The following is a 22121-nucleotide window of genomic DNA, read 5'->3' on the forward strand; positions in this document are numbered from 1 at the left end:
CTGGCAAATCAAGCACAGTAATCCCATGGTCAGTAAACCAGGTACTTTTGGCAGTGTGGGCAGGGGCCAAGTCCTGCTGGAAAAGACATTGTCTCTGGTTCAGGAGTGGAGTGTTCACACTCAGTGTGAGTGTGAACAGCCATCTTCTTTAGCTATGACCTTTTGAGGCTTAGCCTCCTTTTGGAGTGTATTTCAATGACTGTCTTCTGCACAAATGTAAAGTCAGCAGTCTTCCCCATGATTGTGAAGCCTACTGAACCAGACTGAGAGACAATCAAAAGACTCAGGAAACCTTTGCCGGTATTTTGAGGTAATTAGCTGATTACAATGTGACACCTTGAGTCTACAATATTGAACTTTTTGACAATATTCAAATTTTCTTGCATACTGAATTTTGGGTTTTTATGAGCGGTAAGCCATAAACATCAAGATTATTACAAATAAAGGCTTGAAACATTTCACTTTGGCTGTAATGAATCTATATAATATGAGTTAAACTTTTTAATTAAATTATTTAAATTCAGTACATTTCCTACAATTTATTGAGATGCACCCTTATGCATACCGCCGCCATCTCCTAGAACCTGTTTGATGTTTTTGCGATCTCATCCATCAGAACCCACATGCAGAACATCAAGGACATCACCAGCAGCATCCACTATGAGCTGTACCGGGTGCGGCGCCTTCACGAGAACAACACTGTAGCCGCCGAGCACGCTAACGGCCTCCCAGAGCACCGCCTGGTTGCCCATGAGATGTAGCGCAACCACGCTCCCAACCCATCACCCATGAGCTCTTGTGCCAATGTCCATCCAAAGCCTTCAGCGTCCTGTTTTTACTGTGGGCCATCTTTTTAAAATGTCCTCTCTCACTCTCACTCTCACTCTCACCGCCGATCTCTTTTGCCAAAGCAGGTTGGGACACAGCCTGCCAGAGGTATTGGTTTAAACTTTCTGTCTTTGTTTTATTGGCTTGCCGTACTATACACTTCTGGGTGTTTTTCTTCTCAGATTACACAATAACGCAGCACTGCTTTCATAGCAACCCCAAAAATGAGGAGGGAACAGATGATGTTGCTGAAGATGGTGTCCCTTGTTCCCCTCTCTTCTGACCCTGTAGCATAGTATCCATCAGGCAGCCGCATAGTTCCATCTCTTACGCAGCTTGCCCACTGCATTCGTCCGTCAACGGACGACGGAAGGCGTGTCGGACGGATGGGGGAGTGGTATTTGCCGACAGAGCCACGATCTGATTGGCTGACGGATCCGTTGCAGCCTCAAAAGTGCAATTTTTCTCAACTTCTGAACGCAAGAGACGGAACGGACGGACCCACAATGCATTTCGGGATCGCCCCATGCAAAGTCAATGAGATCCGTCAACGGACGGATGCAGTGGGCAAGGGGTGTTACAGATGCCTTGGATTCATACATCAGTTAGTGTCATGGGTTACTAAATTTCATGCTAAGGTTAAGCATGAATAGGGCTGTGAGAGGTTTTCCCCCCGTGTCCTCGTATGATGCTTATGCTCATGCTCATATGCAAGAATGCACATCAGGTTCCAATTATTTCCCCCACAAGCCAATCCTTCCTATTGTGTCTGTAGTGCATCGTCTTGACAGATGTACAGATGTCCTGTTGTGCCTATGTAATACCCAGTAAGAAAAATGATATTGTTTAGAATTAAAAATCATTTAGAGTGATTAAAGATAATTTGTATTTATGCACAATATAAGATGTGAACTTTTTTTTTTTTTTTTTTGGATACACTTGTGCAGAATGTACACAGGGAAACACGCACACATACACACACACACACACAAACACACACACACACACACCGATTTACACATGCATACACAATGTCTGGTCAACCAAAGTGCCTTATTTATTGGCACTTGATTCCTAGCATTTCCAGTAGCTAATCTGCTAAATTAGCTACAACTGGAATGAGAACAGATATGTCGCTGTCAATAAGGCATTTATTGGCACATATTAGCATCCCAAATTTCCTAAAACCCAAAAATATAATGTTCTGACTGCACAACTCCCTTTTCTTTTATCGTTTTCAGTTGGTCGATGTTATGTAATACTTCCAAAGTGGTCAATCGATGTGTTGTATATTCATCGAAGATCCAATTATTTGGGTATTTTTTGTACTTTTGTTATTAACAGACTATTGCCTTTGATATCTTGTTACTTTAAAGAAATAAAGATTGAACTTGTAAATATACATTTTCACATTTTCTTTTTAATGAATGCTGTATGTAAGCAGAGTCAAGGCCATGACCCAAAGGTATTTTAAGGTCACACTAGTGAAGTAGAAAACCAAAAACCTTGAGAAACCTCTGAGTGGCCTTTGAAGTATGTTAAACTCACAAGATGATATCTATAATTTCCATTATTATACAACTATGCAGTTCCACATTCCTCGGGTCGGGTCAATCATGGCACAACACATCAACCTATTTGGCATGATCAGAGCTGGCTGGGGCAACTGAACGTTGAATTCCGCATTTGCCCTACGTGGTTAAGGTAGGAGCGCATAACATCTACTAGTGAGATGAGTAGGACTATTTAACACCTGTCTTTTTTTTCACTTAATGTCTGCCTTTGATTGGTTAATTAGCCCACTTAATGATGAAAACTGATAGTTTCAACATGTGCCACTGCACATATTTAAATTCTGTACATGTGCTTTTCAGTCAGATGGTGGATGGTTTCTATGCATTTCTTGTCTCTAATTTGTCTCCCCCCCATCCTTTTTTCCTTCGTTTGGATACACCTTCCCGCCTTCTTGTTGTCTATCCCCCCCGACACAAACACACAGAAACTTCTTCTAGTGTCTCAGTCTCCAACCCTGCCATTGGGAATGTGCCTTGGCACTCACAAACACACAAATTTATAGAACAATTTGCAAATTGCACTCCCCTCATTTAATTAAGGGCAAGCTGGAAATTAGCCTGATGATCAGAGAGCGAGATGTTCAGAGAATATAATTAACTGGGGGATTCCAGTTGGAACACACATAACATTGTCACTTATGTGACAAGGGTCTGGGTTGGTGGAGGTCACAGAACGGAAGGCAACTGGGTCGCAGGAAAGATCAAGCTAAAACTTAAGTCTCTAGTCTCTCTCTCTCTCTCTCTCTCTCGCTCTCGCTCTCTCTCTCGCTCTCTCTCTCTCTATATATATATTTATATATGTAACGGAGTAAATAAAATGAGTATGTAAATAATGTAAATAATTAAATCCTGTATCATTGGGTCAAGACTTTTATTTCTATATTTCAGTGCAGTGTTGCATCCTGGTATCCTGCAGCAGAAAAGATGGTATCTGCTGCAGGTAGGTTGAGCATGAAACGTGTCTACATGAAATATCTGTTAAAGTCATGTTATCATTGTCACTTATCTCTAGATTGGTTGTTTAATACATTTTTGTGATAATGGCATAGTATTGTCTCTTTTATTTGATTGTCTATTTTCGTTTGCACGCACATGGTTGTCGTGCTATTTGTAATATTGTATTTATTTTGTCTGGGCTGACCAGGAAATGCTTATACCCTGTCTTTATGTTTGCTGACCCGTTTTTCAGGTAACCAATCAGTTGATTGTCAGTTTTATGTATGTTTAGAATCCCACTCGTGGCTTTGCTAGCATTTGCAACATCGAAAGTCTAGCGTGACCGGACTGTACCGTACTGCAATGTACAGTATTGAGTATTAGATTTTTTGGTTGTTGTGAAAATGTGCCCTCTTTGGAAGTGAATAAAAACAGTGTTTTATATAAAGTCGACTAGTGTGTTGCTGCTGATCTGAAAGTGTATTCATATGATACAAGTGTGCATCATTTTTTCTTCAGAGGGACATTTTGATAGGTTTCGATAGCAGAGTTTCAATTTCACATAGATGTGAATGGTATATTCTCAGTGTTGCGTCTTATTTGCTTGTGTGTTGAGTATTGATGAGACCATGTATGAGTTTGGTTCAAGTAAAACACATTGGGCATACGTAAGGTTGTAAGCTAATGTTAAAGTGTGTATTAAGGCCTGAGTATGGATTTGTTTGATTCACAATGTAACTCTTTAAGAGAGGGAATGATGGGAATAACACGAGTGGAATGACTACAAGTGCAATATTTTGTTTGAGTTTACTTAATAAGTGAGAAAATGGTAAAGTTAAGAAGACAACCAGACTGTGAAGTTAATATTTGAATGTGAACAAATTGTATATTTTCTGCCTTTAATACTTTTATTTTGAAGAACATTGTACCTATATAAATACTTGAAATAGTAATACATTCTTGTTGAAGCCACGACAAAGAAAGCACCATGTTGAGCGTGATTATTTACTTCTCCCCTTTTAAGGGTGTTACACTCCCTGGAGGCCACCAGCCCCTCACACTCTCCCCCGATGACGTGTATGCAGCGCTGAGCAGGGTTAACCCACGGAAGGCAGCTGGCCCTGATGGTGTCCCCGGACGTGTCTACAGGTCCTGTGCTGAGCAGCTGACTTAGGTCTGGACTGACATTTTCAAACTGTCACTAGCCCAAGGAGTTGTCCCTGAGTGCCTTGAATCCACCGCTTAAACCGCCTTAACACTCCGTTGCAGAGAGCCGAAAACGACTTCCGCCCAGCTGTCATGAAGTGCTTCGAGAGGCTGGTCCTGGCACAGATCAAAATCTGTCTTCCACCGACACTGGACCCCTTTCAATTTGCCTACCGCCAGAATAGGAGAATGGAGGATGCCATTTCCAGGGCACTACCTTCCGCCCTCTCCCACCTTGACAAAAGCAACGCTTGCTCTGTGACTTCAGTTCAGTGTTCAATACCATCAACCCCTCCCAACTGATTACCGAACTCTGTGATCTGGATATTGACCCCTCCCTCCGCAATTGGAAGACTTCCTGACCAGAAAACCGCAGTCTGTTAGGATTACTGATCACACCTCCTCCACCCTCAGCCTGAACACTGGCGTCCCGCAGGGCTGTGTGCTGAAGTTTGCAGACGGCACAACGGTGATAGGTCTCATCAGCGACAACGATGAGTCAGCATACAGGGAGGAGGTCCAGCACCTAAGTGCATGGTGTGCCGACAAAGACCTGTCCCTCAACACCGAGAAGACCAAAGAGATTATCGTGGATTACAGAAGGTCTAAAGGTGGCACACACTACCCCTTCCACATTAACGGACGTTGGTGGCGTTGATGGAGTTTGAGTGTGTCACATGTTTCTGGGGGTCCACATCTCTGAGGACCTCTCCTGATTGATCAACACCTCTGCCCTGATCAAGAAGGCTCAGTGCCTTTTCTTCCTGAGGAGACTAAAGAAGGCCCAATTGTCTCCTCAGATCCTGGTGAACTATCGCAGCACCATCGAGAGAATACTAACCAACTGTGTCAGTGTGGTTTGGTAACTGCTCCGCTTCGGACCGGAAAGCACTGCAAAGGGTGGAGAAAATGGCCCAACGCAACTGAGGTTCCCCACTCTCCTCCATCGAGAATGTCCAGAGAAAGCGGGGACTGCGTAAAACATGCAGCATCACAAAGAACATTTCTCAACACAACCATAGACTGTTTACCCTCCTCCCCTCTGGAAAGCGCTTCCGGAACCAGAGCTTTTAAAGAAAGAGGGCGGTCACACTTAAGCTCTATTGAGAAGATTTTATCATTGCTAAACTTGTATATGGTGAGTGGCGACCAGACGTAAGGGTGAAAGGATGGTATCAGGGCGGTGGTATGGATGGTATCCATACAAGAAATGGCAGCTCCGTCCCCTCGAGCCAGTGTCGCCACTCCTCCAAGGCTAACTTGACAGCGAGAAGCTCCCTTTTCCCAATGTCATAGTTTTCATCGGCCAGGGTCAACCGCCTAGAGAAGAAGGTGCAGGGGTGCAGCTTTTGGTCGGCGGCAGCCCTCTGGGATAGGACAGCCTGACTCCAACATCGCCACCACTGTACAGTTACCTATAGAAATCCCTGTTGCGCATGGAACCCAGTACTGGTTGGAGGAGGGTTTGGATGTGTGGCACATCATGGCCTCCTCCCTCACTGGTGAGCCCAGGCTTTTACTGGACACTTGGACAGGAAGTGTCCCATCTGACTACGCGGCATCTCTCTCCTCGGGGGTGAGGCTGGCCCGGCCAATCTGCATGGGGTCAAACTCCCTCGTAGGTTGACCGGCAGGAGGAGATGGCGACCAGGGAAGAGCTGAGGGACAGTTGGTCGGACGATGATCCGAGCGCCTCTCCCGTCGTCTGGCCTGGATGTGTCTGTCGACACGCGAAAACAGCTCGATGATGCCTTAGAGTGAGGAGGGCAGGTTGTGAGAAAACAACTCATCCTTGACGTAATCGGCCAGTCCTAAAAGGAAAGCTTCAACCTGGGCCTCGACTTCCACTTGGATGTGGAAGTCGATGGCGTAGTCCACCACCGAGCACGACCCCTGGCGGAGCCCAAGGAGGCCACCTGAGGCGTCGGGACCCTGCAATGCCACCCCAAACACCTTGCGTAGCTCGGTGGCAAAGGTTTGGAAGGAGGAGCAGGCTGGCGTGCATCGTTCCCCCTTGCTGCGTTGGTGCCGGTGGAGGTGGATCCCGGGAGGCAGGAAGATCGATGGTCTGAGCGAGAGCGGGGGTGAGCTGCTGGACCTGGGTGGCTAACGTGGCAAACCCTTGCTCTTGGTTCGCCGCCTCTTGCCGAACATCAGATGTGGTGGAGGCTAGGATCGCCTAGGATTGTCGGGGGGTGAAAGGCAGGGTCGATCACTGGGACAGAGACAGAGCAGGGAGGTTGGGGACAGGGAGGGTCGATAACAGGGAATCAGTCCGGCAAACGCTTGAGAGACGAGTACTGAAGACATACGACAATCTGGCACTGAGTGAACTGAGGGGAGTCTATATACCAGGTTGATTAGTGGTCAGAAGCAGATGAGTGCAAACAGGTAAGGAGAGTTGGGCTGATGAGTGGCAGGCAGGCAGGTGAGGAGAAGGAGGGGCTGGTGGAAAAACACCGGGAGCTATGGTGAAATGAGATGATTGAGAGGGGAGATCATGAAAAAGTCTGCTATAATAGCACATGTCAGGTGCGAAGCGGGTAAAGGAGAGAGGCAATTGCTATTCAAGCTGGGTTTAATATGAATAGACTACAACACGATAAAATAAGAGTTGGGGGCGCTGTATTATCTGTGCTGAAAAGCCCAACACAAGCCCTGTTAAAAGCCATGTATTATGTCTTTTTTTCCAGGTTGTTTACAAAAATGTCCATCTACTGCTTTCTCTGTCCCTCTCTTTCTCTTTACCTATGCAGCAATGCTTCTTGTTTTTTTTTTTCAATTTTACCCAATTGGTTTTCAACACGCATGAAGACAGCTACAAATTGGCATGTTATCTGATCCATTATATTCTATCATTCTAATGGATTGAATGGGAAAATGATAACTGTGCACATGCTTAATTGAGACTAAATTAAATTGTCAACCAGGCCTTGAATGAGCAATCCTCCTTATCTCTCCACCATGTCTTCTACCATATTGATTTTCCTGTTTTCAAATTTCTTCTCATATCACGTCTGTTTTCTGGCTGTGTCACTATCTCTTTCTCTCCCTCTCTCCTCTCAATCTCATCAATCATTCTCTCCATCGCTCTCTATCTCTTCTCTATTTCTCCTCTCTTTCTAACTTATCTAATTCTCTCTGTCTCTGTCTCTCTCTCTCGCTCCTGAACCTCATTCTCGTTCTTTACTCTCTCTCGCTCTCTCCTCTCTCTCTGAGGTCTAGATGTAAAGGATGCTACTAAGAATGTTTCTTCTGCCTCTCTTCATATGTGGTCTGACTTGAAAACACGGGAGGAGACCCAAGGGTGAGGTGGGGGTAAGGGGGTAGGGGGTGGAAGGAGAAAGTTGAAATTATGAGGGGGTGAGAGCTTTTCCAACTGCATCTGATACAGGATGTTTACGGTGTAGCAATGCAATGACGCAAGACGAGAAGCAATAAAACCTTTATAATAAAATGTTTACACTTCTTATCCCAAGCTCATAAAGGTTAATACATAGTGAGGCATTTTAAATCCCGAGGGCAGCCTAGTGTTTGCACTCCTGCCATGATCCATTACTCGTTTCTTCTTAGCAACGCTTCATTGGTTGTTAAGTGTGCCTCTGACCCTTCTGATCTGGTTTCCCTCAGACTTTCGTAAGGGTTGCACTAAATGGTGTGAGGATGATGCGGGTATCTACTAACCCCTTGTACTAAGTTTATACTTAGTACAAGGGGATTAGTACTATCTGCCATAGCCCTATAGTTGCCTACATTACTGTTCTTCAGTCTAATCTTATTTTTCATATTTCCCTTTATTTGCATCTCACATTCCATTGCGTATGAAATGCGCGATGCCAATAAAGTTGAAGTGGATTCCTATTCAATATCCCACGTCCTTCCTATATTTTATACAGCCTTCAGAAAGGGATAGCTATCGGGTGTGGAGTGAATGGAAGCTGCTAGAAAGCTTATTCCCTGTGACCTGCTGTAGACTATCAAGCCTATAATTAAGACCTGCTGAATTATTAAGCAGACAATAACGCTAAAGCTTGAATTATTCATGTGGTTATGATGGTTGGTGTTGTAGGATAGTGATGACTGAAGGATGGAAACAAGAGTTCTGAGATAGTACCCCTCTGGTGTATGTGTGCGTGTGTGTGTGTGTGTCGGGGGGGATGCTACCCATTTTTATAAACGCTGTGTTGTCTGCAAGGTGTTTAATGACAAAGTTATGTGTGTAATTTATAGAAAACGGGAAGAAAGGATGAGAGGCGGAGGGAAAGAGGGGAGGGGAAGATGAGGAAGAGTAGTCACAAAGGAGGGGGGAGGATGACGACGGGAGGTGGAGGGGAGGAGAGGAGGGGAGGGGAGGAGGAGGCGCAGGGATAATGACAGGAGTAGGAGGTGAGAGGATGAGAGGAGGGGGAGGAGGAGAGGAGAAGGGGAGAGGATATGGGAGGGGAGGCTCCTCCCCAATGCTAGCTTCTCCGCCTCGAGACCTCGGGGACCTGCTGCGCCGCAAGGAGACATTCATCATCTTAGAACATCGGCGTGTGCATGTTTGTGCATGTATCTGCACCAAAGACTAAATACATTGCCATTTTTGCATGCAGACCCATTAGAGGAGTCGCGGAGGCTGAGGCTGTAAAACAACAGAACTCCGTCAGCAGACCCGCGTTTGTTTGAAGTGGCACCAGCATGAGTGATATATAAATATAAATATAAATATATATATATATATATACGTATATATCCGCGTGCTCTCTGGATGCTGGGAGGTGATGCTGCTGACCTGCAGGGAATACACAGCAACATCTGTCTTGTTTTTTCTGTATTTCTTTGTTTTTGGTCTCTGTGCTAGTTGTTATTTATTAGTGTGTTTATTTTTCTATATATCTATCTCATACTCTTTTGCTTGTTTACAGACCACAGCTTCATATCTCTTTAAAAAAAAAAATAAGTTTTTTTGCATTTGAAGTCACATTGGAGGGTCAATTCACAAAGGAGCATGCAATGTGAGTTACATACCTTTTTACATACCTTTTTTGTGGAGGAGGAGGGGACAATGAGCCATAAACTGTACTTATTGGTGGGAATATACAAATATCATATGTATTTATGAACATTAGCACAATTTGAATAGTGTAGAAGGGCCAATGACAGTTATTCTTCAAATGAATGACAGTTTACATTGCCTTTCTGCATCGAATTGGGTTTCAGATGGGGAACTATTCAGAGTGGATATGTTGCTGTTGACCAGGTTATGTTGCGGATGAAAGGCACAATAGAGGTAACATTTTAAGACCAAGCAGAAAAAAATAATTACTCAATGGCTCGAATTTGAAAGACCTATCGCTAATTCCACAGGAAAGTGATCTTGTATGAAGACTTTCCATGTTGTGGGTATAAATATGGTTTAGCATATACAAAGAAGACTCCTGGAGGCCAAGTTTAATGATTGAGTATGGACTGATTAATTATTGAGTGTGCGTGTGCGTGTGCGTGTGTGTGTGTGTGTCAATTGCATAATTAGAGAGCCCTGTGGTGGTAGTAACCAAGTAAAAATTACAACGTGTCGCCCTCTGTTGGTGCAAATAGAGCATGCTACTTCCATTAAATGGTCTGCCTTCCATTTCATCTCGTCTTCCCTTATCGTGAAAGTCATACTGGCAGGTTACTGACAGTCATACTGACAAATTACTTGCCGTGATATGCAAAACTACGTCACACACACACACACACACACACCCACCCACACACACACACACCTACACACACACACACACACCACACACACACACACACACACACACACACACACACAGCAACGTATCGAACTCAGATCAATCGCTGCCAGATGAGGAATGAAATAAAATGCCAGGTGAGAGAAAGATGGAAGATCACAGTTGTTGTCATAGTTACGGCGAGGCGGAGCGTAAGAAAAGGGGGACTAGTGTGTTTGTTGTTGATGGTCACGTGGCCCCGCAGCGGCGATGCGAGCGTTGCAAGCGCCTTCCTTCCTTCCCGACCAGTTACTACAAAATGGCTGCAGAGGCATCAGCGTCGACAAGAACCCAGTGAACACTTCATGGTAGGGAACACTAATGGACACCCTATACATCCGGACGAGCTTGCAATAACTTGTTTACGCATCCTCGGGTATAGCTAATGTTAGTTTAACTTTTAAATAAGATTGTAAAACATCTAATGCAGGACAGTGGAAGTAGTGAAACATGTTGTGCCGTTCGGTCATTCAGCCTAGCGGTAATCCCTCTGACGTCGATGTTATTCCATTGTCTAGGGTTTTATTATTGCCAGTCTGTGAAGATTTAAAATGTTGTCTTTCAAATCTGTATGCACACAGACTTTAGCTTGCATATATGATGTACCTCAAATAAATGATATCCCCCAATGCTAATTCCTTCAGCTAACAGGGGTCCTTATGAAAAAATACAACTCTCACTGCCAATTCTTGTTCTGGTATTTTGAATAGGCAGTTTCCTTATTTTGTATCGATAACACTGATACATGTTGCATTTGATTCAATTGCACTTAAAAAGCATTTTGCACATGCATGAAATGCATTGAGCATTATGTTGGACAAAATGTTCGATACCCAGGTTCAGCTGAGGCCACCTTTCAACTAATGCTTGCTTTTTGTGCTGTCAAGTTTGACGAAATTGATAATTGTTTTAAACGTTTCGCTATGACTTTTGTAACCATATCCCCCGCAGGTTTTTAGGTTAACAGGGAATTGTTTTTTGAGCTTGCTTTTCCTAATTAGATAAAACCGATGCTATGTTAAATGAATGCTTAACTATATTTTATTTTTAAATCGCAAATTGTCAAAAAACGGTGCTGTAGCCGAAGAAACCGTAAGTTCATGCGTGCATGAATGATGAATTATTGTTAAGCTGCTTCACTGCAGGTGAATGCCATTCTGTCTCTGTTATAACCTCACGTACACACTTTTGCACATATGGTCCACACATCCCTTCGATAATGCGTGATCCATTGCTCACTTGTTGACATCGCTAATTAATTTGTGTCCCAGATAGGCAGGGCAGAGAGGTGTCGTTGGTGTTTTTCGGGGATGGGGTCAGTGGGCCCTGTCATTGCCCACGCTGGTGAAAGGGCCAGTGTATTCAAAGGGAGGCGCCAAGGGGGTATGATAACAAAAAGAGGCAACATCGTGTGCTTATTGCTGTTTAACATATAGCCTTGCTCTCAGTTTGGACTCTTTTGGTCAGCCCTTTTTCCCATGGACCTACAGTGCAGGAGCAAGGAGCTGGTGATCAGAAGCTTAACCGACAGTTAAGTGGTGTTGTCATAGGCTACGGCTCAGTGAATAGCTGTCTTGAGACACCCTTTATGAGATCATCATCCTTGAAGGCAAAAGCTTATTGATCTTCTCTTCCTCTTTGGGTTGTTTAATTCCATAACGCATTCTCTGATAAAGAATTAAACCCATTTTTGTTACGTTTCCGACTCTTGGCATCTCTTTTAACTCAAAGATTTAAGTAGGAACAGGTAGTTGGTGAAATAATTATATCTCATATGAATATAGGTAGAAATCAAACGAGTCAGGAGCTCAGGTAATGTACAGAATGTGGACATTCTGCTTCATTTTGCAGTGCTACAAAAACACAAAATCCCTTTGTGTTTCAATATTGTAATTGGAAACACCACTTGCCTCACATTTCTAAGATTGAGATATTTAATGTGCTCTACAGAGCCATCATTAGGACATCCTACTTTTTACAGTATGATGCTGCTTTGGTTTGGACTGCTGTAGTTCTATTTTCTTTTTAGAGAGTTGTGTTGAAAGAGTCCTGGTCCCCATGTGTTCAGGTGTATGTGTGTTGTGCATGCACCGCTGGTAGCTAGCATGCTTTCAGATGCTCGTTGCGCCTGTGTTTGTCTTGCAGTGATGGCATTCCTGGCCACACTCACTCTTCACATCCCCCAATCAGATACCTGGGTTACATTCATCTTGAGTACAGAAACTAGGATTAAGGGAATAACAATGTCAGTCCCTCCCTACTGCCACTCGTGTAGCTTAGCCTGTGGTTAGTGATGTAGCTAAATCAGTGCCTTCTGATGTAGCTTAAAATGTGCCTTCCCCTACGTCTCCTGATGCAGCTTAGCATATGTCTACTGATATAGCTTTGGACTCACCTAGTGATGTAGACGACCTACTGATGTAGGTAAGTGCAGGCAGCTACATTGCCTGTACCAGCCAAAGTTACTCTGCCTATGCCTACTGAATAGACATAGCTTAGAGTAAATATATTGCTGCAGCTTAATCTTAGCCCGTGGCTAACATGCAAGCTTAGCATATGCCTACCAACGCAGGGACTTTGTTATATATTTGCAAAAAAAAAAAGTTATTCTGCAATGAATACACTCACTAGTTATTTATCTAGTGAGACAATGCATGATATTTTATGGGACAGACAGAATGGATACTTCATTATCTTGATTTACTTTTGAAGAAGCTATGGCTATAAGGCTATACACTTCTTACTAAGCACAATCTTTTTTAGACCAGGTGCTCATAGTTGGAAAAAGCTGTTTTGGCTCCATCCCTACTTGAGTTCTAGCCCAAAGCCGCCAGCCAACCAGTCAGCAGTTTACTGCTAGCCTCCCCAGTAGCAGTTCAGGATGTTGTTTGATAACAAGCAGCCCAATATGAGCGTGGCGCACCGGCGAGTGATGATGAGCCAAAGGATTTTAATATGTAGTTATGCATTTACTGTTTTACTGTTGTTTAAATTGAGTGTTTGATTCTGTCCATCCTCCCCTGGGCCCTAGCTGTGTCATTGTCTGACAGTGGCTCAAATGAATCAGAGCGTCTCCCTCATCTCTCTCCCCCTCCCTGATCCACCATGACACCACCCACCGTCACTGCCACTCTCCGATGCCTTTCAATAGAGTAGCAACTTGCTATTTTTAGCATGGCAACTGCACTGGCAGTGTACAAGCCCAGCCTCTTGGCAAAAGAGAATACATATTTATGATGGGAATCAGTGGACCTGGCTACGGTGGCCTTGGCATGGAGAAGGACAATAAAGCAGCTAAGGTCAAGGTCCATTAGGACAACTCGTCCTTCATATTGAGGTTGAAAAACTGCTGTTTCCTGGATCAGTGGTGTGGAGTTGGATTCAACCCATGTTGAGATCTGTTTCATTACTAATGGTTTAATTGTCAGGTAGTAGCCACTTTTATCCAAAGCGAGCGTTCGGCGCAGCTCAGTTACGGCTCGCGTTTTCACCGCCGACAGTACCCTTATGGTAGGGAGGGGGGTTTAAGCGATAGCCGCGGCAGCTACGTTACTATCGTGACCTCATAGCAGCCCGACACAGTGTAGCCTGCTAATAAATCCAAGGAAAAAGAAGAATGCGCACAATGAACAAAGATCAACAGTGTAGGACGTCCAAGAAGGTCAGCAAACTTTTGCGTGACATTTTCTTCCATAAACAAAGCTTTCGCCGTTGTCCAGAAATACCTCGCGGATAATGTTTGTTTGTTATTGTCCTCCTGTCGCACGGAAGTGCGACTCTGTCCACTGACGGCGTGTGTAGCTCGAACTTGCCGGTACCCTTTCAGGCGTCTCAGTACCCCAGCGGAGGAGTACTGCGAGACGAGTACGCCTCGGTCTGGATCACGCCCACTTTTGACGGTGGAAACGCGACCCTTGCCGCTCCTTTGCAGACCGATGCATGTAAACACCTTAAACCGATCTACTTCGCACAGAATGAACGGACAAGCGAAATCGGATAAGAGCACCTAGATAACTCGTTCGTAGTCGGCTTTCTACCTGCATGTAAACCAGCATTGTGTCGCATATCGGAGTTTGCGTTCTGCGCATGCTCGAGATCTTGGGGCCGTGAGCCGGAAGTAAAAGGAGACGGTAGTCGTGTTGTTGTCGCCATAGACATATAAATAATGTTTATTTCTTCATAAATATTAATATTTGATTATTTCTTTATGTTTATGGTTGTCGCCATCAGAAAACGAGAAACGGTAATTTATTTTAAAAGGTGGCGCAGAAGATGGAGGAAGCCGGTGTCGTGCCAATGTAGCTATCCCCGGTAAGAAGTGCATCATCAACATGCGTTCAGTACACACTACGCTTCGATTCCACCCAAGGCTTATTTAAAAGTACATGTTTTCCAAAACGTTGGTCATCAACGAGGTTGTAAAGTAGCAACCTCGGGCACATCTGTTAAAAGATCTTTAGTCATTCATTGCGCCGCGACCGAGCTGACGAGGATATTCTCTGATATTATCAATCTTAAAGATTGCGTCGGGTTCTCAGACTCTCTGGTACTTCCACAACAAGTAAAGACTCGTAGTGGGGGTTATCTCGGCTATGGTGGAGAAGGAATTGGGGGGAAAGGAACTTTGGCTTTGACTCTCTGAAGTCCAGGTTGAAATGCGACATATGAGAAAAAGGGATTGTTGCCGTATGTGGGACAGCTGTCAGTTCACTTCGGGTCCATGTCATTTCCCCGATGCTCCATTTGTTCCGACCCGCGGTCGTATGCGGACTCCTCGGGCTGGACTCCTCCCGCTGCTCCGCCGCCGGAGGAGTCCGCATACGACCGAGAGTCAAGAACAATGAAGCGTCAGAGAAATGACATGGACCCGAAGTGAACTGACAGCTGTCTACTGAAAACATTTTTTTTTTTCTTCTGCGGAATGCCGCTGCCGCCTGAGTTTGTTATTGCTGGAGACGTAAAGACGTCAGCCGGTGGCTCTGTAACCACTTGTTGAAAGGGCTACAGCGCCACCTAGCGTAGCAGAGTCAGCCATGCTCTGGCCATTTTTCGATTATCTTAAAGGCCATGTACACTCAGACAAGTGACACTGTCCGTTCGAGTCGCAAAATCGGTATGTGGCTTAATCCGATCTAGCTTTCCCATGTAAACGCACTGAATGTTGTTTCCTTCCACACAATTAACGACAAAAACAGTGCAATATATCTTAATCTATGAGTAGGTGTGTGGTCTCTCACGTTTTCTCAATCATCTAGTGTGTATCCAGCATAAGATGTGTTTTTGTAGGCGCGTTGAGAGGAGGAGCGGGCGAATCCGCTGTCAGTGCGTGTGCATCTATCAGTGATACGCGGGTTGATCCAATAAGTGGTAGTGTACCCGCGCAGCATTGGCATGTATGCGCGCTTGTCTCTGTGTGCGTGTGCGTACGAGAATGACAGGGAGAAAGAGTGCTATGCGGAGATAAATGAATGGAACGATATTTATATTTCAAAATCGCGTAAAAAAATAAAAGCAGAATAAATTTGTGGTGCTCGGTGGTAATTCTGTGGCGCTGCGCCACACATTGGTCTATGTATGGGAAACACTGTGTTTACCTCTGTAGGCGTGGTTCAGGAACGGTCTCTTAGGAGTCTTCTTAGGAAACACTCCTTACGTCGTTCGTAAACGGCGCATTCCAGAAAGAACCTGCTGAAATCGATTACTCAGAGATCGAGTTTCCATTTCATGCGCAGGTGCATGACAGCGTTCTGAAAAATACTGCAGTCCTTGCAAATAAAACATTGCTCGAAATCCTTCTAGTAGGCCTAAACATTTATTTAACCATGGGCGAACATAGCATAACCTACACTGATTAAAAGAAAAAAAGTCAGAAAATTGACTTTTTGAAATGAAAACTAAATCTTGAATAGTTTATTTAGCTTATTATTTTATACTGTTTATGCTGAGACTGCTTTGCTTTTTGTTACCTGTAGGGGTCTGTGTGCGGGCTTTTCGCACCGCCCGGCCAGTTTGTGTTTGTCGGGTGAAAGCTAAATGTCAATGGAAAGAGGCGGTGGTTGAAAAAAGTATTTCGACCACTTATTACGTTCAATCGTTTCTTATAATGGTTTATTCGTTTCCTAGTATAATTACCTTCATTTAGAAGACACTTTTGTTCATTTTTGATTTGTACAATAAATACAATATTATTTTGAAGTTGCGAGTGTTTGAATTTATTGGAAGCGAGTCGAGGTGATCTCACCTTGCTGTATCCACGGCCCATACAAAGAACAGTTGAGACAACATCCTTAATTCAAACCATTTCATTTGGCCTCAATTGGCTACGGATGCAAACTGTTTTCCAAAACCTTCTTAACGCTACGTCATTCGTAGCCTCTTCTTTAAGTTCTTCGCGTGTTTCCCGAAACCATCTTTGCTACGGATCTCTTTTGTACGTCGTTCGTTGGTAAGGTTGGTCTGAAGCGCTCGTAGAACCTTCTTAGCTCTACCATAGTGATGGTTCATCTCCTGATGCTAGTCGCTGCCACTGTACCTGTGCAAATCCCTTTTGCGCATGGAAGTGCCACATTGACGGTAGCCGCGTTTACATGGACACTTCTGATCCGATTAGATTTCTAATCGGAATAGATCTATTCCTATCATGCAATCTGAATGTACTGTATATATTGCATTTACAAAAGTGGTAAGTGTACGTCCGTATGTCTCTCGCGCACAACCGTTATGTTGGTCTGGACTTATATGATATATGTGGGATAATACTGTACAGAACATTATCGGGAAAATTTTCGATAATGACCGGCGACTTTCTATACAACTGCAATTGCCATCGCTCTAAGTTAAAAAGTAGCCGCACCCACCCCAAACCAATCAGAATAAGAGTAAACATGTCGATTATAGCGGACTACACCACCTCTCCTATTCCGCATGGAATTCTATTCCGATCCGACAATGGTATTCCGATTGAGGTGTAAATATTATCATTTTTTATTCAGATTGAGCTATTCTTCCACTTCTAATTGGATCAGAAGGGTCCATGTAAACACGGCTAGTGTCAAGGCATGCACAATTCTGCAAGATATTTGTGAAATTTGCAAATTGACAAACAATTAGGCTCTGAGTGGCTATATATATATATATATATATATATATATATATATATATATATTCTTGACACTTATATATATATATATATAAATATATATAAATAAATGCAAAACTTGGAGTATCCATAATACAAAGCGTTGACCCTTTTTTGAATTTGTGGATTTGACATATACATAAAGGTGTAGCCTGCGCACACACATTCTGAATCTCTCTGTCTCTCTCGACCGGCAGTGGCTCTGCTGCTTATAGGTCGTAATATGGTCGGAATGAAGCGGCCACCGATTCTTGACACTAGGCTGGCGCCAGCGTGTGTCAGTCTAGTGCTCTCCTCGCTCGTACACTCACTCGCTGACGTCACTCACACGCGCGCTGCCGCTCTCTCTCACACAAATACGCTACTCTCGTAACACTGCTATCCTGCATGTCTATCCTTTCATTTTGTGCTTGTGTGTTTCCAGCAATTAGTTTCTTCATGAATGACTTAAACCCATTGGTGACACGCAACACTGCCAATGTTGCAGTTCCATACGCAATGGGGATTTCTAAAGGTTACAGTGGCGGCGACTAGCGTCAGAAGCTGAACCATCACTACGTTAGAGCTAAGAAGTTTCTACGAGCGCTTCAGACCAACCTTACCAATGAACGACTTACGGAAGAGATTCATAGCAAAGAACGTTTCGAGAAACATGCGAGATGTTAAGGTAGAACTTAAAGTAGAGGTTGCGAATGACGTAGCGATATGAGGCTTTAAGACGGTTTTGGGAAACCGGGCCTTGTTACCTGTGTTCAGAACGTTTTAGTCTTTCTCTGACAGTCCAGACAGTGTTGGGCTGTATGAACGTGAATGAACATAATATGTTCGCCACAATATGGATTTTGCTATACCATGGATAGTGTTATGTATTCATAAATTCTGATCTGAATTCATATTGTTTTCAAAATTTCACTTTCAGTGATGGTAGTTAGTAGCCACATCGATTTATTTGAATGAAAACCTAATGCAGTAAACAACAAAAACACGTGCATCAACAGCTGAGGTAAAAACAGTGGGCAGTGAGCAGATAGACATTGATCATCTTTTGAAACTGGTTTGGTTTCAAGATCTCTGACCTCGACTTACAAACGTTGTAAGTTGTGTCGCCTCTTTGTTTCAGCCAGAGGTGGAAACACCAGCAGCAAAGCAATGCATGTCTATCAATATGAGGAATGTACCCAAATACGTGCAACAACCAGAGCACGACCAAGACGAGCGCGACACAGACATTTATTAAGTCATTTGCTGACGGTGTTACGCACCGATCACGTGCATGTGGCGGGCATGAGCATATTTACCAAGATGAATCAGAGGAAACGTAGCTGATGTCAGCAAATTCATTGAAATTCCACATAGCTACCTTAAGTTTGAATGTGTCGTATTTCGGTATTGTTGGAAATTGTTATGCCTTATGAGTTCTACGTTAAAGGCCCCTATAACAATTGATTATATTAATTATTAGCTATTCAGTGTTTCTTTGGATACAAATTGTTGTAGGAGTTCTTCCTATTATAATTTTAATTTAATGGCCTATATCTCATCCTCTGAGTGGCCAAACGCTTTCTATGGGTATCTGGATAACGTAGGTTTCAGTTAAACGCTTGGCTTGGCCGCCCGATAGATGAGCGATGAACTTGGTGTACAGGCCTTAATTTGCATGCTGAACATTTTTGACGTTGGGACCCATGATGTCTGTCAGGTTAGGATGTGGTTATGTTTGGATGAGCATGATCTATGGACTTGCCTTAAAGAGCCCATGGCATGAAAATTTCACTTTCTGAGGTTTTCTAACATTAATGTGAGTTCCCCTAGCCTACCTATGCTCCCCCAGTAGCTAGAAATTTCGTTGGGTGTAAAACGAGCACTAGGCATTCTGCTCCGCCTTTAAAAAAAAACAAAGCTCAGACGCGCCGTTTCGGAATTTTCCCCGTATGTTGTCATAAGGGGAGATGCCACCTCCCCTTTCTCTGCCTTGCCAGCCCAGAGAATTTGGCCTTCCAATGAGACAATGAGCTACAACCGTACGAGCGCCGTGTGTGTGTGTGTGTGTGTGTGTGTGTGTGTTTGTGTGTGGTGTGTGTGTGTGTGTGTGTGTGTGTGTGTGTGAGAGATTACACACACTGTAACGCAAGTTTTGTACACTTCTTTGTTATTTGGATAACCGTTCTGCTGTTGGTGTTATGGCGCATCACACGTCGGTTCTTTGGCGTCTCTGGTATTTCCACAACGAGACTGTAGTTGGGGTTATCTCAGCCATGGTTGAGAAGGAATTGGGGGAAATGAACTTTGGCTTTGACTCCCTGAAGTACATGAACTGCAACATGGAGGAGAAAGGGATTGTTGCCCGCGATTGTCTCCCGCCTGGGCCCCGCCGCCCGCTGCCGCGAGGCACCACCACCACGAAGCACCGCCGCCCGGCAGCGGGCAGCCGGCAGCGCACGACTCAGTCTACTGCTGTGATTCATAATATCGTCTGGAGATGCACACAGCTTTTGGCCATGATAATATGTATTGTATGATATAGATATCTACGTATTATATGATATTATTTAGATCATGGTTTCTCAACGGGGGCGTTCGCACAACCTAGGGGGGCGCTGGGAACTTGATTTTTATTGTTTCAATTCAATTTTTTTGGGTGACAAAATAGGCTATTTTCATTCATTGGTTTCTAACCCCACTACCGTCTCAGCTACTTGTTACTGTCTATGCGCAGTGTAACAGTGGTCATACAGCGCGGTTCGGTCCTGCACACGCCCGGACTCCCGTTACATCAGCTATCGCCATGATCTCTATCGCTGATAAACTAATTTTGTTTCATAGCCCGTTTTCCTCCTTCCTCTTGCTGTTGTTAGGTTCCAGCTGCTCTGAGCGTAGTCTCCACGAAAAGACGGTAACATTTCAAATACAAAATATATAGGCCTAATAAGGCCTCTGCGCACGATCTGTTTTCGTGGTGCCCGTGTTGCCCGGGCCGCGGTGCCCGCGTTGCCCGGGCCACTGTCACGGTGCCCGCGGTTCCCGGACCATTCATTCATTCACGGGGCACGGCGGGAGACGCGGGAGTGCCGTGGCCGCGGTGCCCGCGTTGCCCGGGCTGCTGTCATGGTGCCCGCGGTTCCAGGGCCATTCATTCATTCACGGGGCACACGCGAGTGCCGTGGCCGCGCTCGCGCTCACGGGGCCATTCATTCATTCGTTCACGGGGCACGGCGAAGACGCGGGAGTGCCGTGGCCACGGCCGCCGTGGCCAAGGTCACGGTGCCCGGGCCGTGGCTGGGGCACGACGGGAGACGTGGCAGCCGGGAGTCGCGGGAGTGCCCGCACCGCGGTCACAGTTAATGGATGTTCAATCCAACCATTTCTTCCTCAACTCTTCTTTCTTGGCGAATAGATCTCTCTCTCTCTCTCTCTCTCTCTCTCTCTCTCTCTCTCTCTCTCTCTCTCTCTCTCTCTCTCTCTCTTTTTTTTTTTTTTTTTTTTAGGAAGGGCAGAACCATATCATTTTAGATTGGAATATTTTCTTTTTGACCATTTTGTGTATTTTTTTAAGGTGAAATTTCAAAGTTCTCTGTTACAAAGAAAGAGAGACATGCTGAATAAATACAACATGTTTTCAAACTAAAGAATACTCATAATCGTGATTTCATTATTGACCAAAATAATCATGATTAGGATTTTTCCCATAATCGAGGAGCCCTATGATATAGTTATATATGTATTATATCATATTATTTAGATATAGAGCTCCAGGACTCCCGCCGTAGCACCTGGAGTGTTCTAGAATGTTTACCTAACACGGCCAAAGGCTCTGTGCGCCTCGCCATTGCGATACATCCACTTTAAACAGAGTGCATGGTACCGTGGCCGCAAGCTGCTCAGGGCCACACCCCCACCCTCCTCCTTAACCCGCCTCTCCTCCTAATTTGCATTAAAGCTACAGACACCAAAACGGCGCGTTTGGGGAAAGCTCAATGTGCGACTGGCTCGTAGTGGCTGTAATTCTGCACCATGGCTGAATTTCGGGGAACATCTTCAAATACTGTGTTAGGGGCCCACTAATATCTGTATTAAAGCATCCATAAAGTAGCATGCCATGGGACCTTTAAACGTTACTTGTGGATCTGAAGGTGAACCCATGAGTCTGCAAGGCAATCTTCTTCACATTGAGTAATGGAGTGGGATGTAACGTAGCCTTGTCATTGGTTCATGAAGGGGATATAAGCAATATTTGAATAGAGCTATGACAGAAGTTACACACACGCATGTGAAGCAGTTGTCCTTGTTTGCTCCTAGCTTGATCTATAATGCTGTCATTGTCGTAGGCGTGCTGCCGTTTTGCCTAAGGGTAGACTTACCCCTGGAGATCTGATAGCTACTAAGCTAGTGCATTTTAATAAGTTATCACTGGATGAGTTGGGCAACAAAGAAGCCCACACGACGGCCACGGTTGTAATACACCAAGTGTTCACACAGCATTCAACATTATTATTGTCCAAAAAGAGAATAGTAAAGCTCAGAGCAGTCTGGAATTCATGAGTATCATCAAGGTAGTGGTTTTTAAACAGTGTCAGTCCTCCCGTTAGTGGTACTATTTACATAACATTGTTCATAATTGTATTTTAAGGCATGTTGAATTCTGAGTTGATATTTTATTAATTAGCGCAATTAAGC

At 44.3% G+C, this 22121-nt stretch overlaps 2 protein-coding genes across 4 annotated transcripts in view; both read left to right on the top strand.

The window, feature by feature from the left end:
* septin9a (septin 9a) overlaps positions 1 to 2230 on the top strand; it is a 72224-nt gene extending 69994 nt beyond the window's left edge. For all 3 annotated transcript variants that reach the window (XM_079746067.1, XM_079746068.1, XM_079746070.1), the window contains one exon: positions 617 to 2230. In XM_079746067.1, the coding sequence (XP_079602193.1) occupies positions 617 to 761 (145 nt within the window). In that variant the 3' untranslated portion in view covers positions 762 to 2230. The remainder of the gene's footprint in view (positions 1 to 616) is intronic.
* An 8333-nt stretch (positions 2231 to 10563) lies between these two features.
* The window catches only part of tnrc6c1 (trinucleotide repeat containing adaptor 6C1), a 65450-nt gene continuing 53892 nt past the window's right edge, over positions 10564 to 22121 (top strand). Inside the window, exon 1 of the mRNA XM_079746747.1 lies at positions 10564 to 10617. The gene's annotated coding sequence lies outside the window, so the exon portion shown is untranslated. The remainder of the gene's footprint in view (positions 10618 to 22121) is intronic.

The sequence above is a fragment of the Pollachius pollachius genome (genome assembly GCF_949987615.1).
Source record: "Pollachius pollachius genome assembly, chromosome: 11".
In the NCBI taxonomy this organism is placed as follows: domain Eukaryota; kingdom Metazoa; phylum Chordata; class Actinopteri; order Gadiformes; family Gadidae; genus Pollachius; species Pollachius pollachius.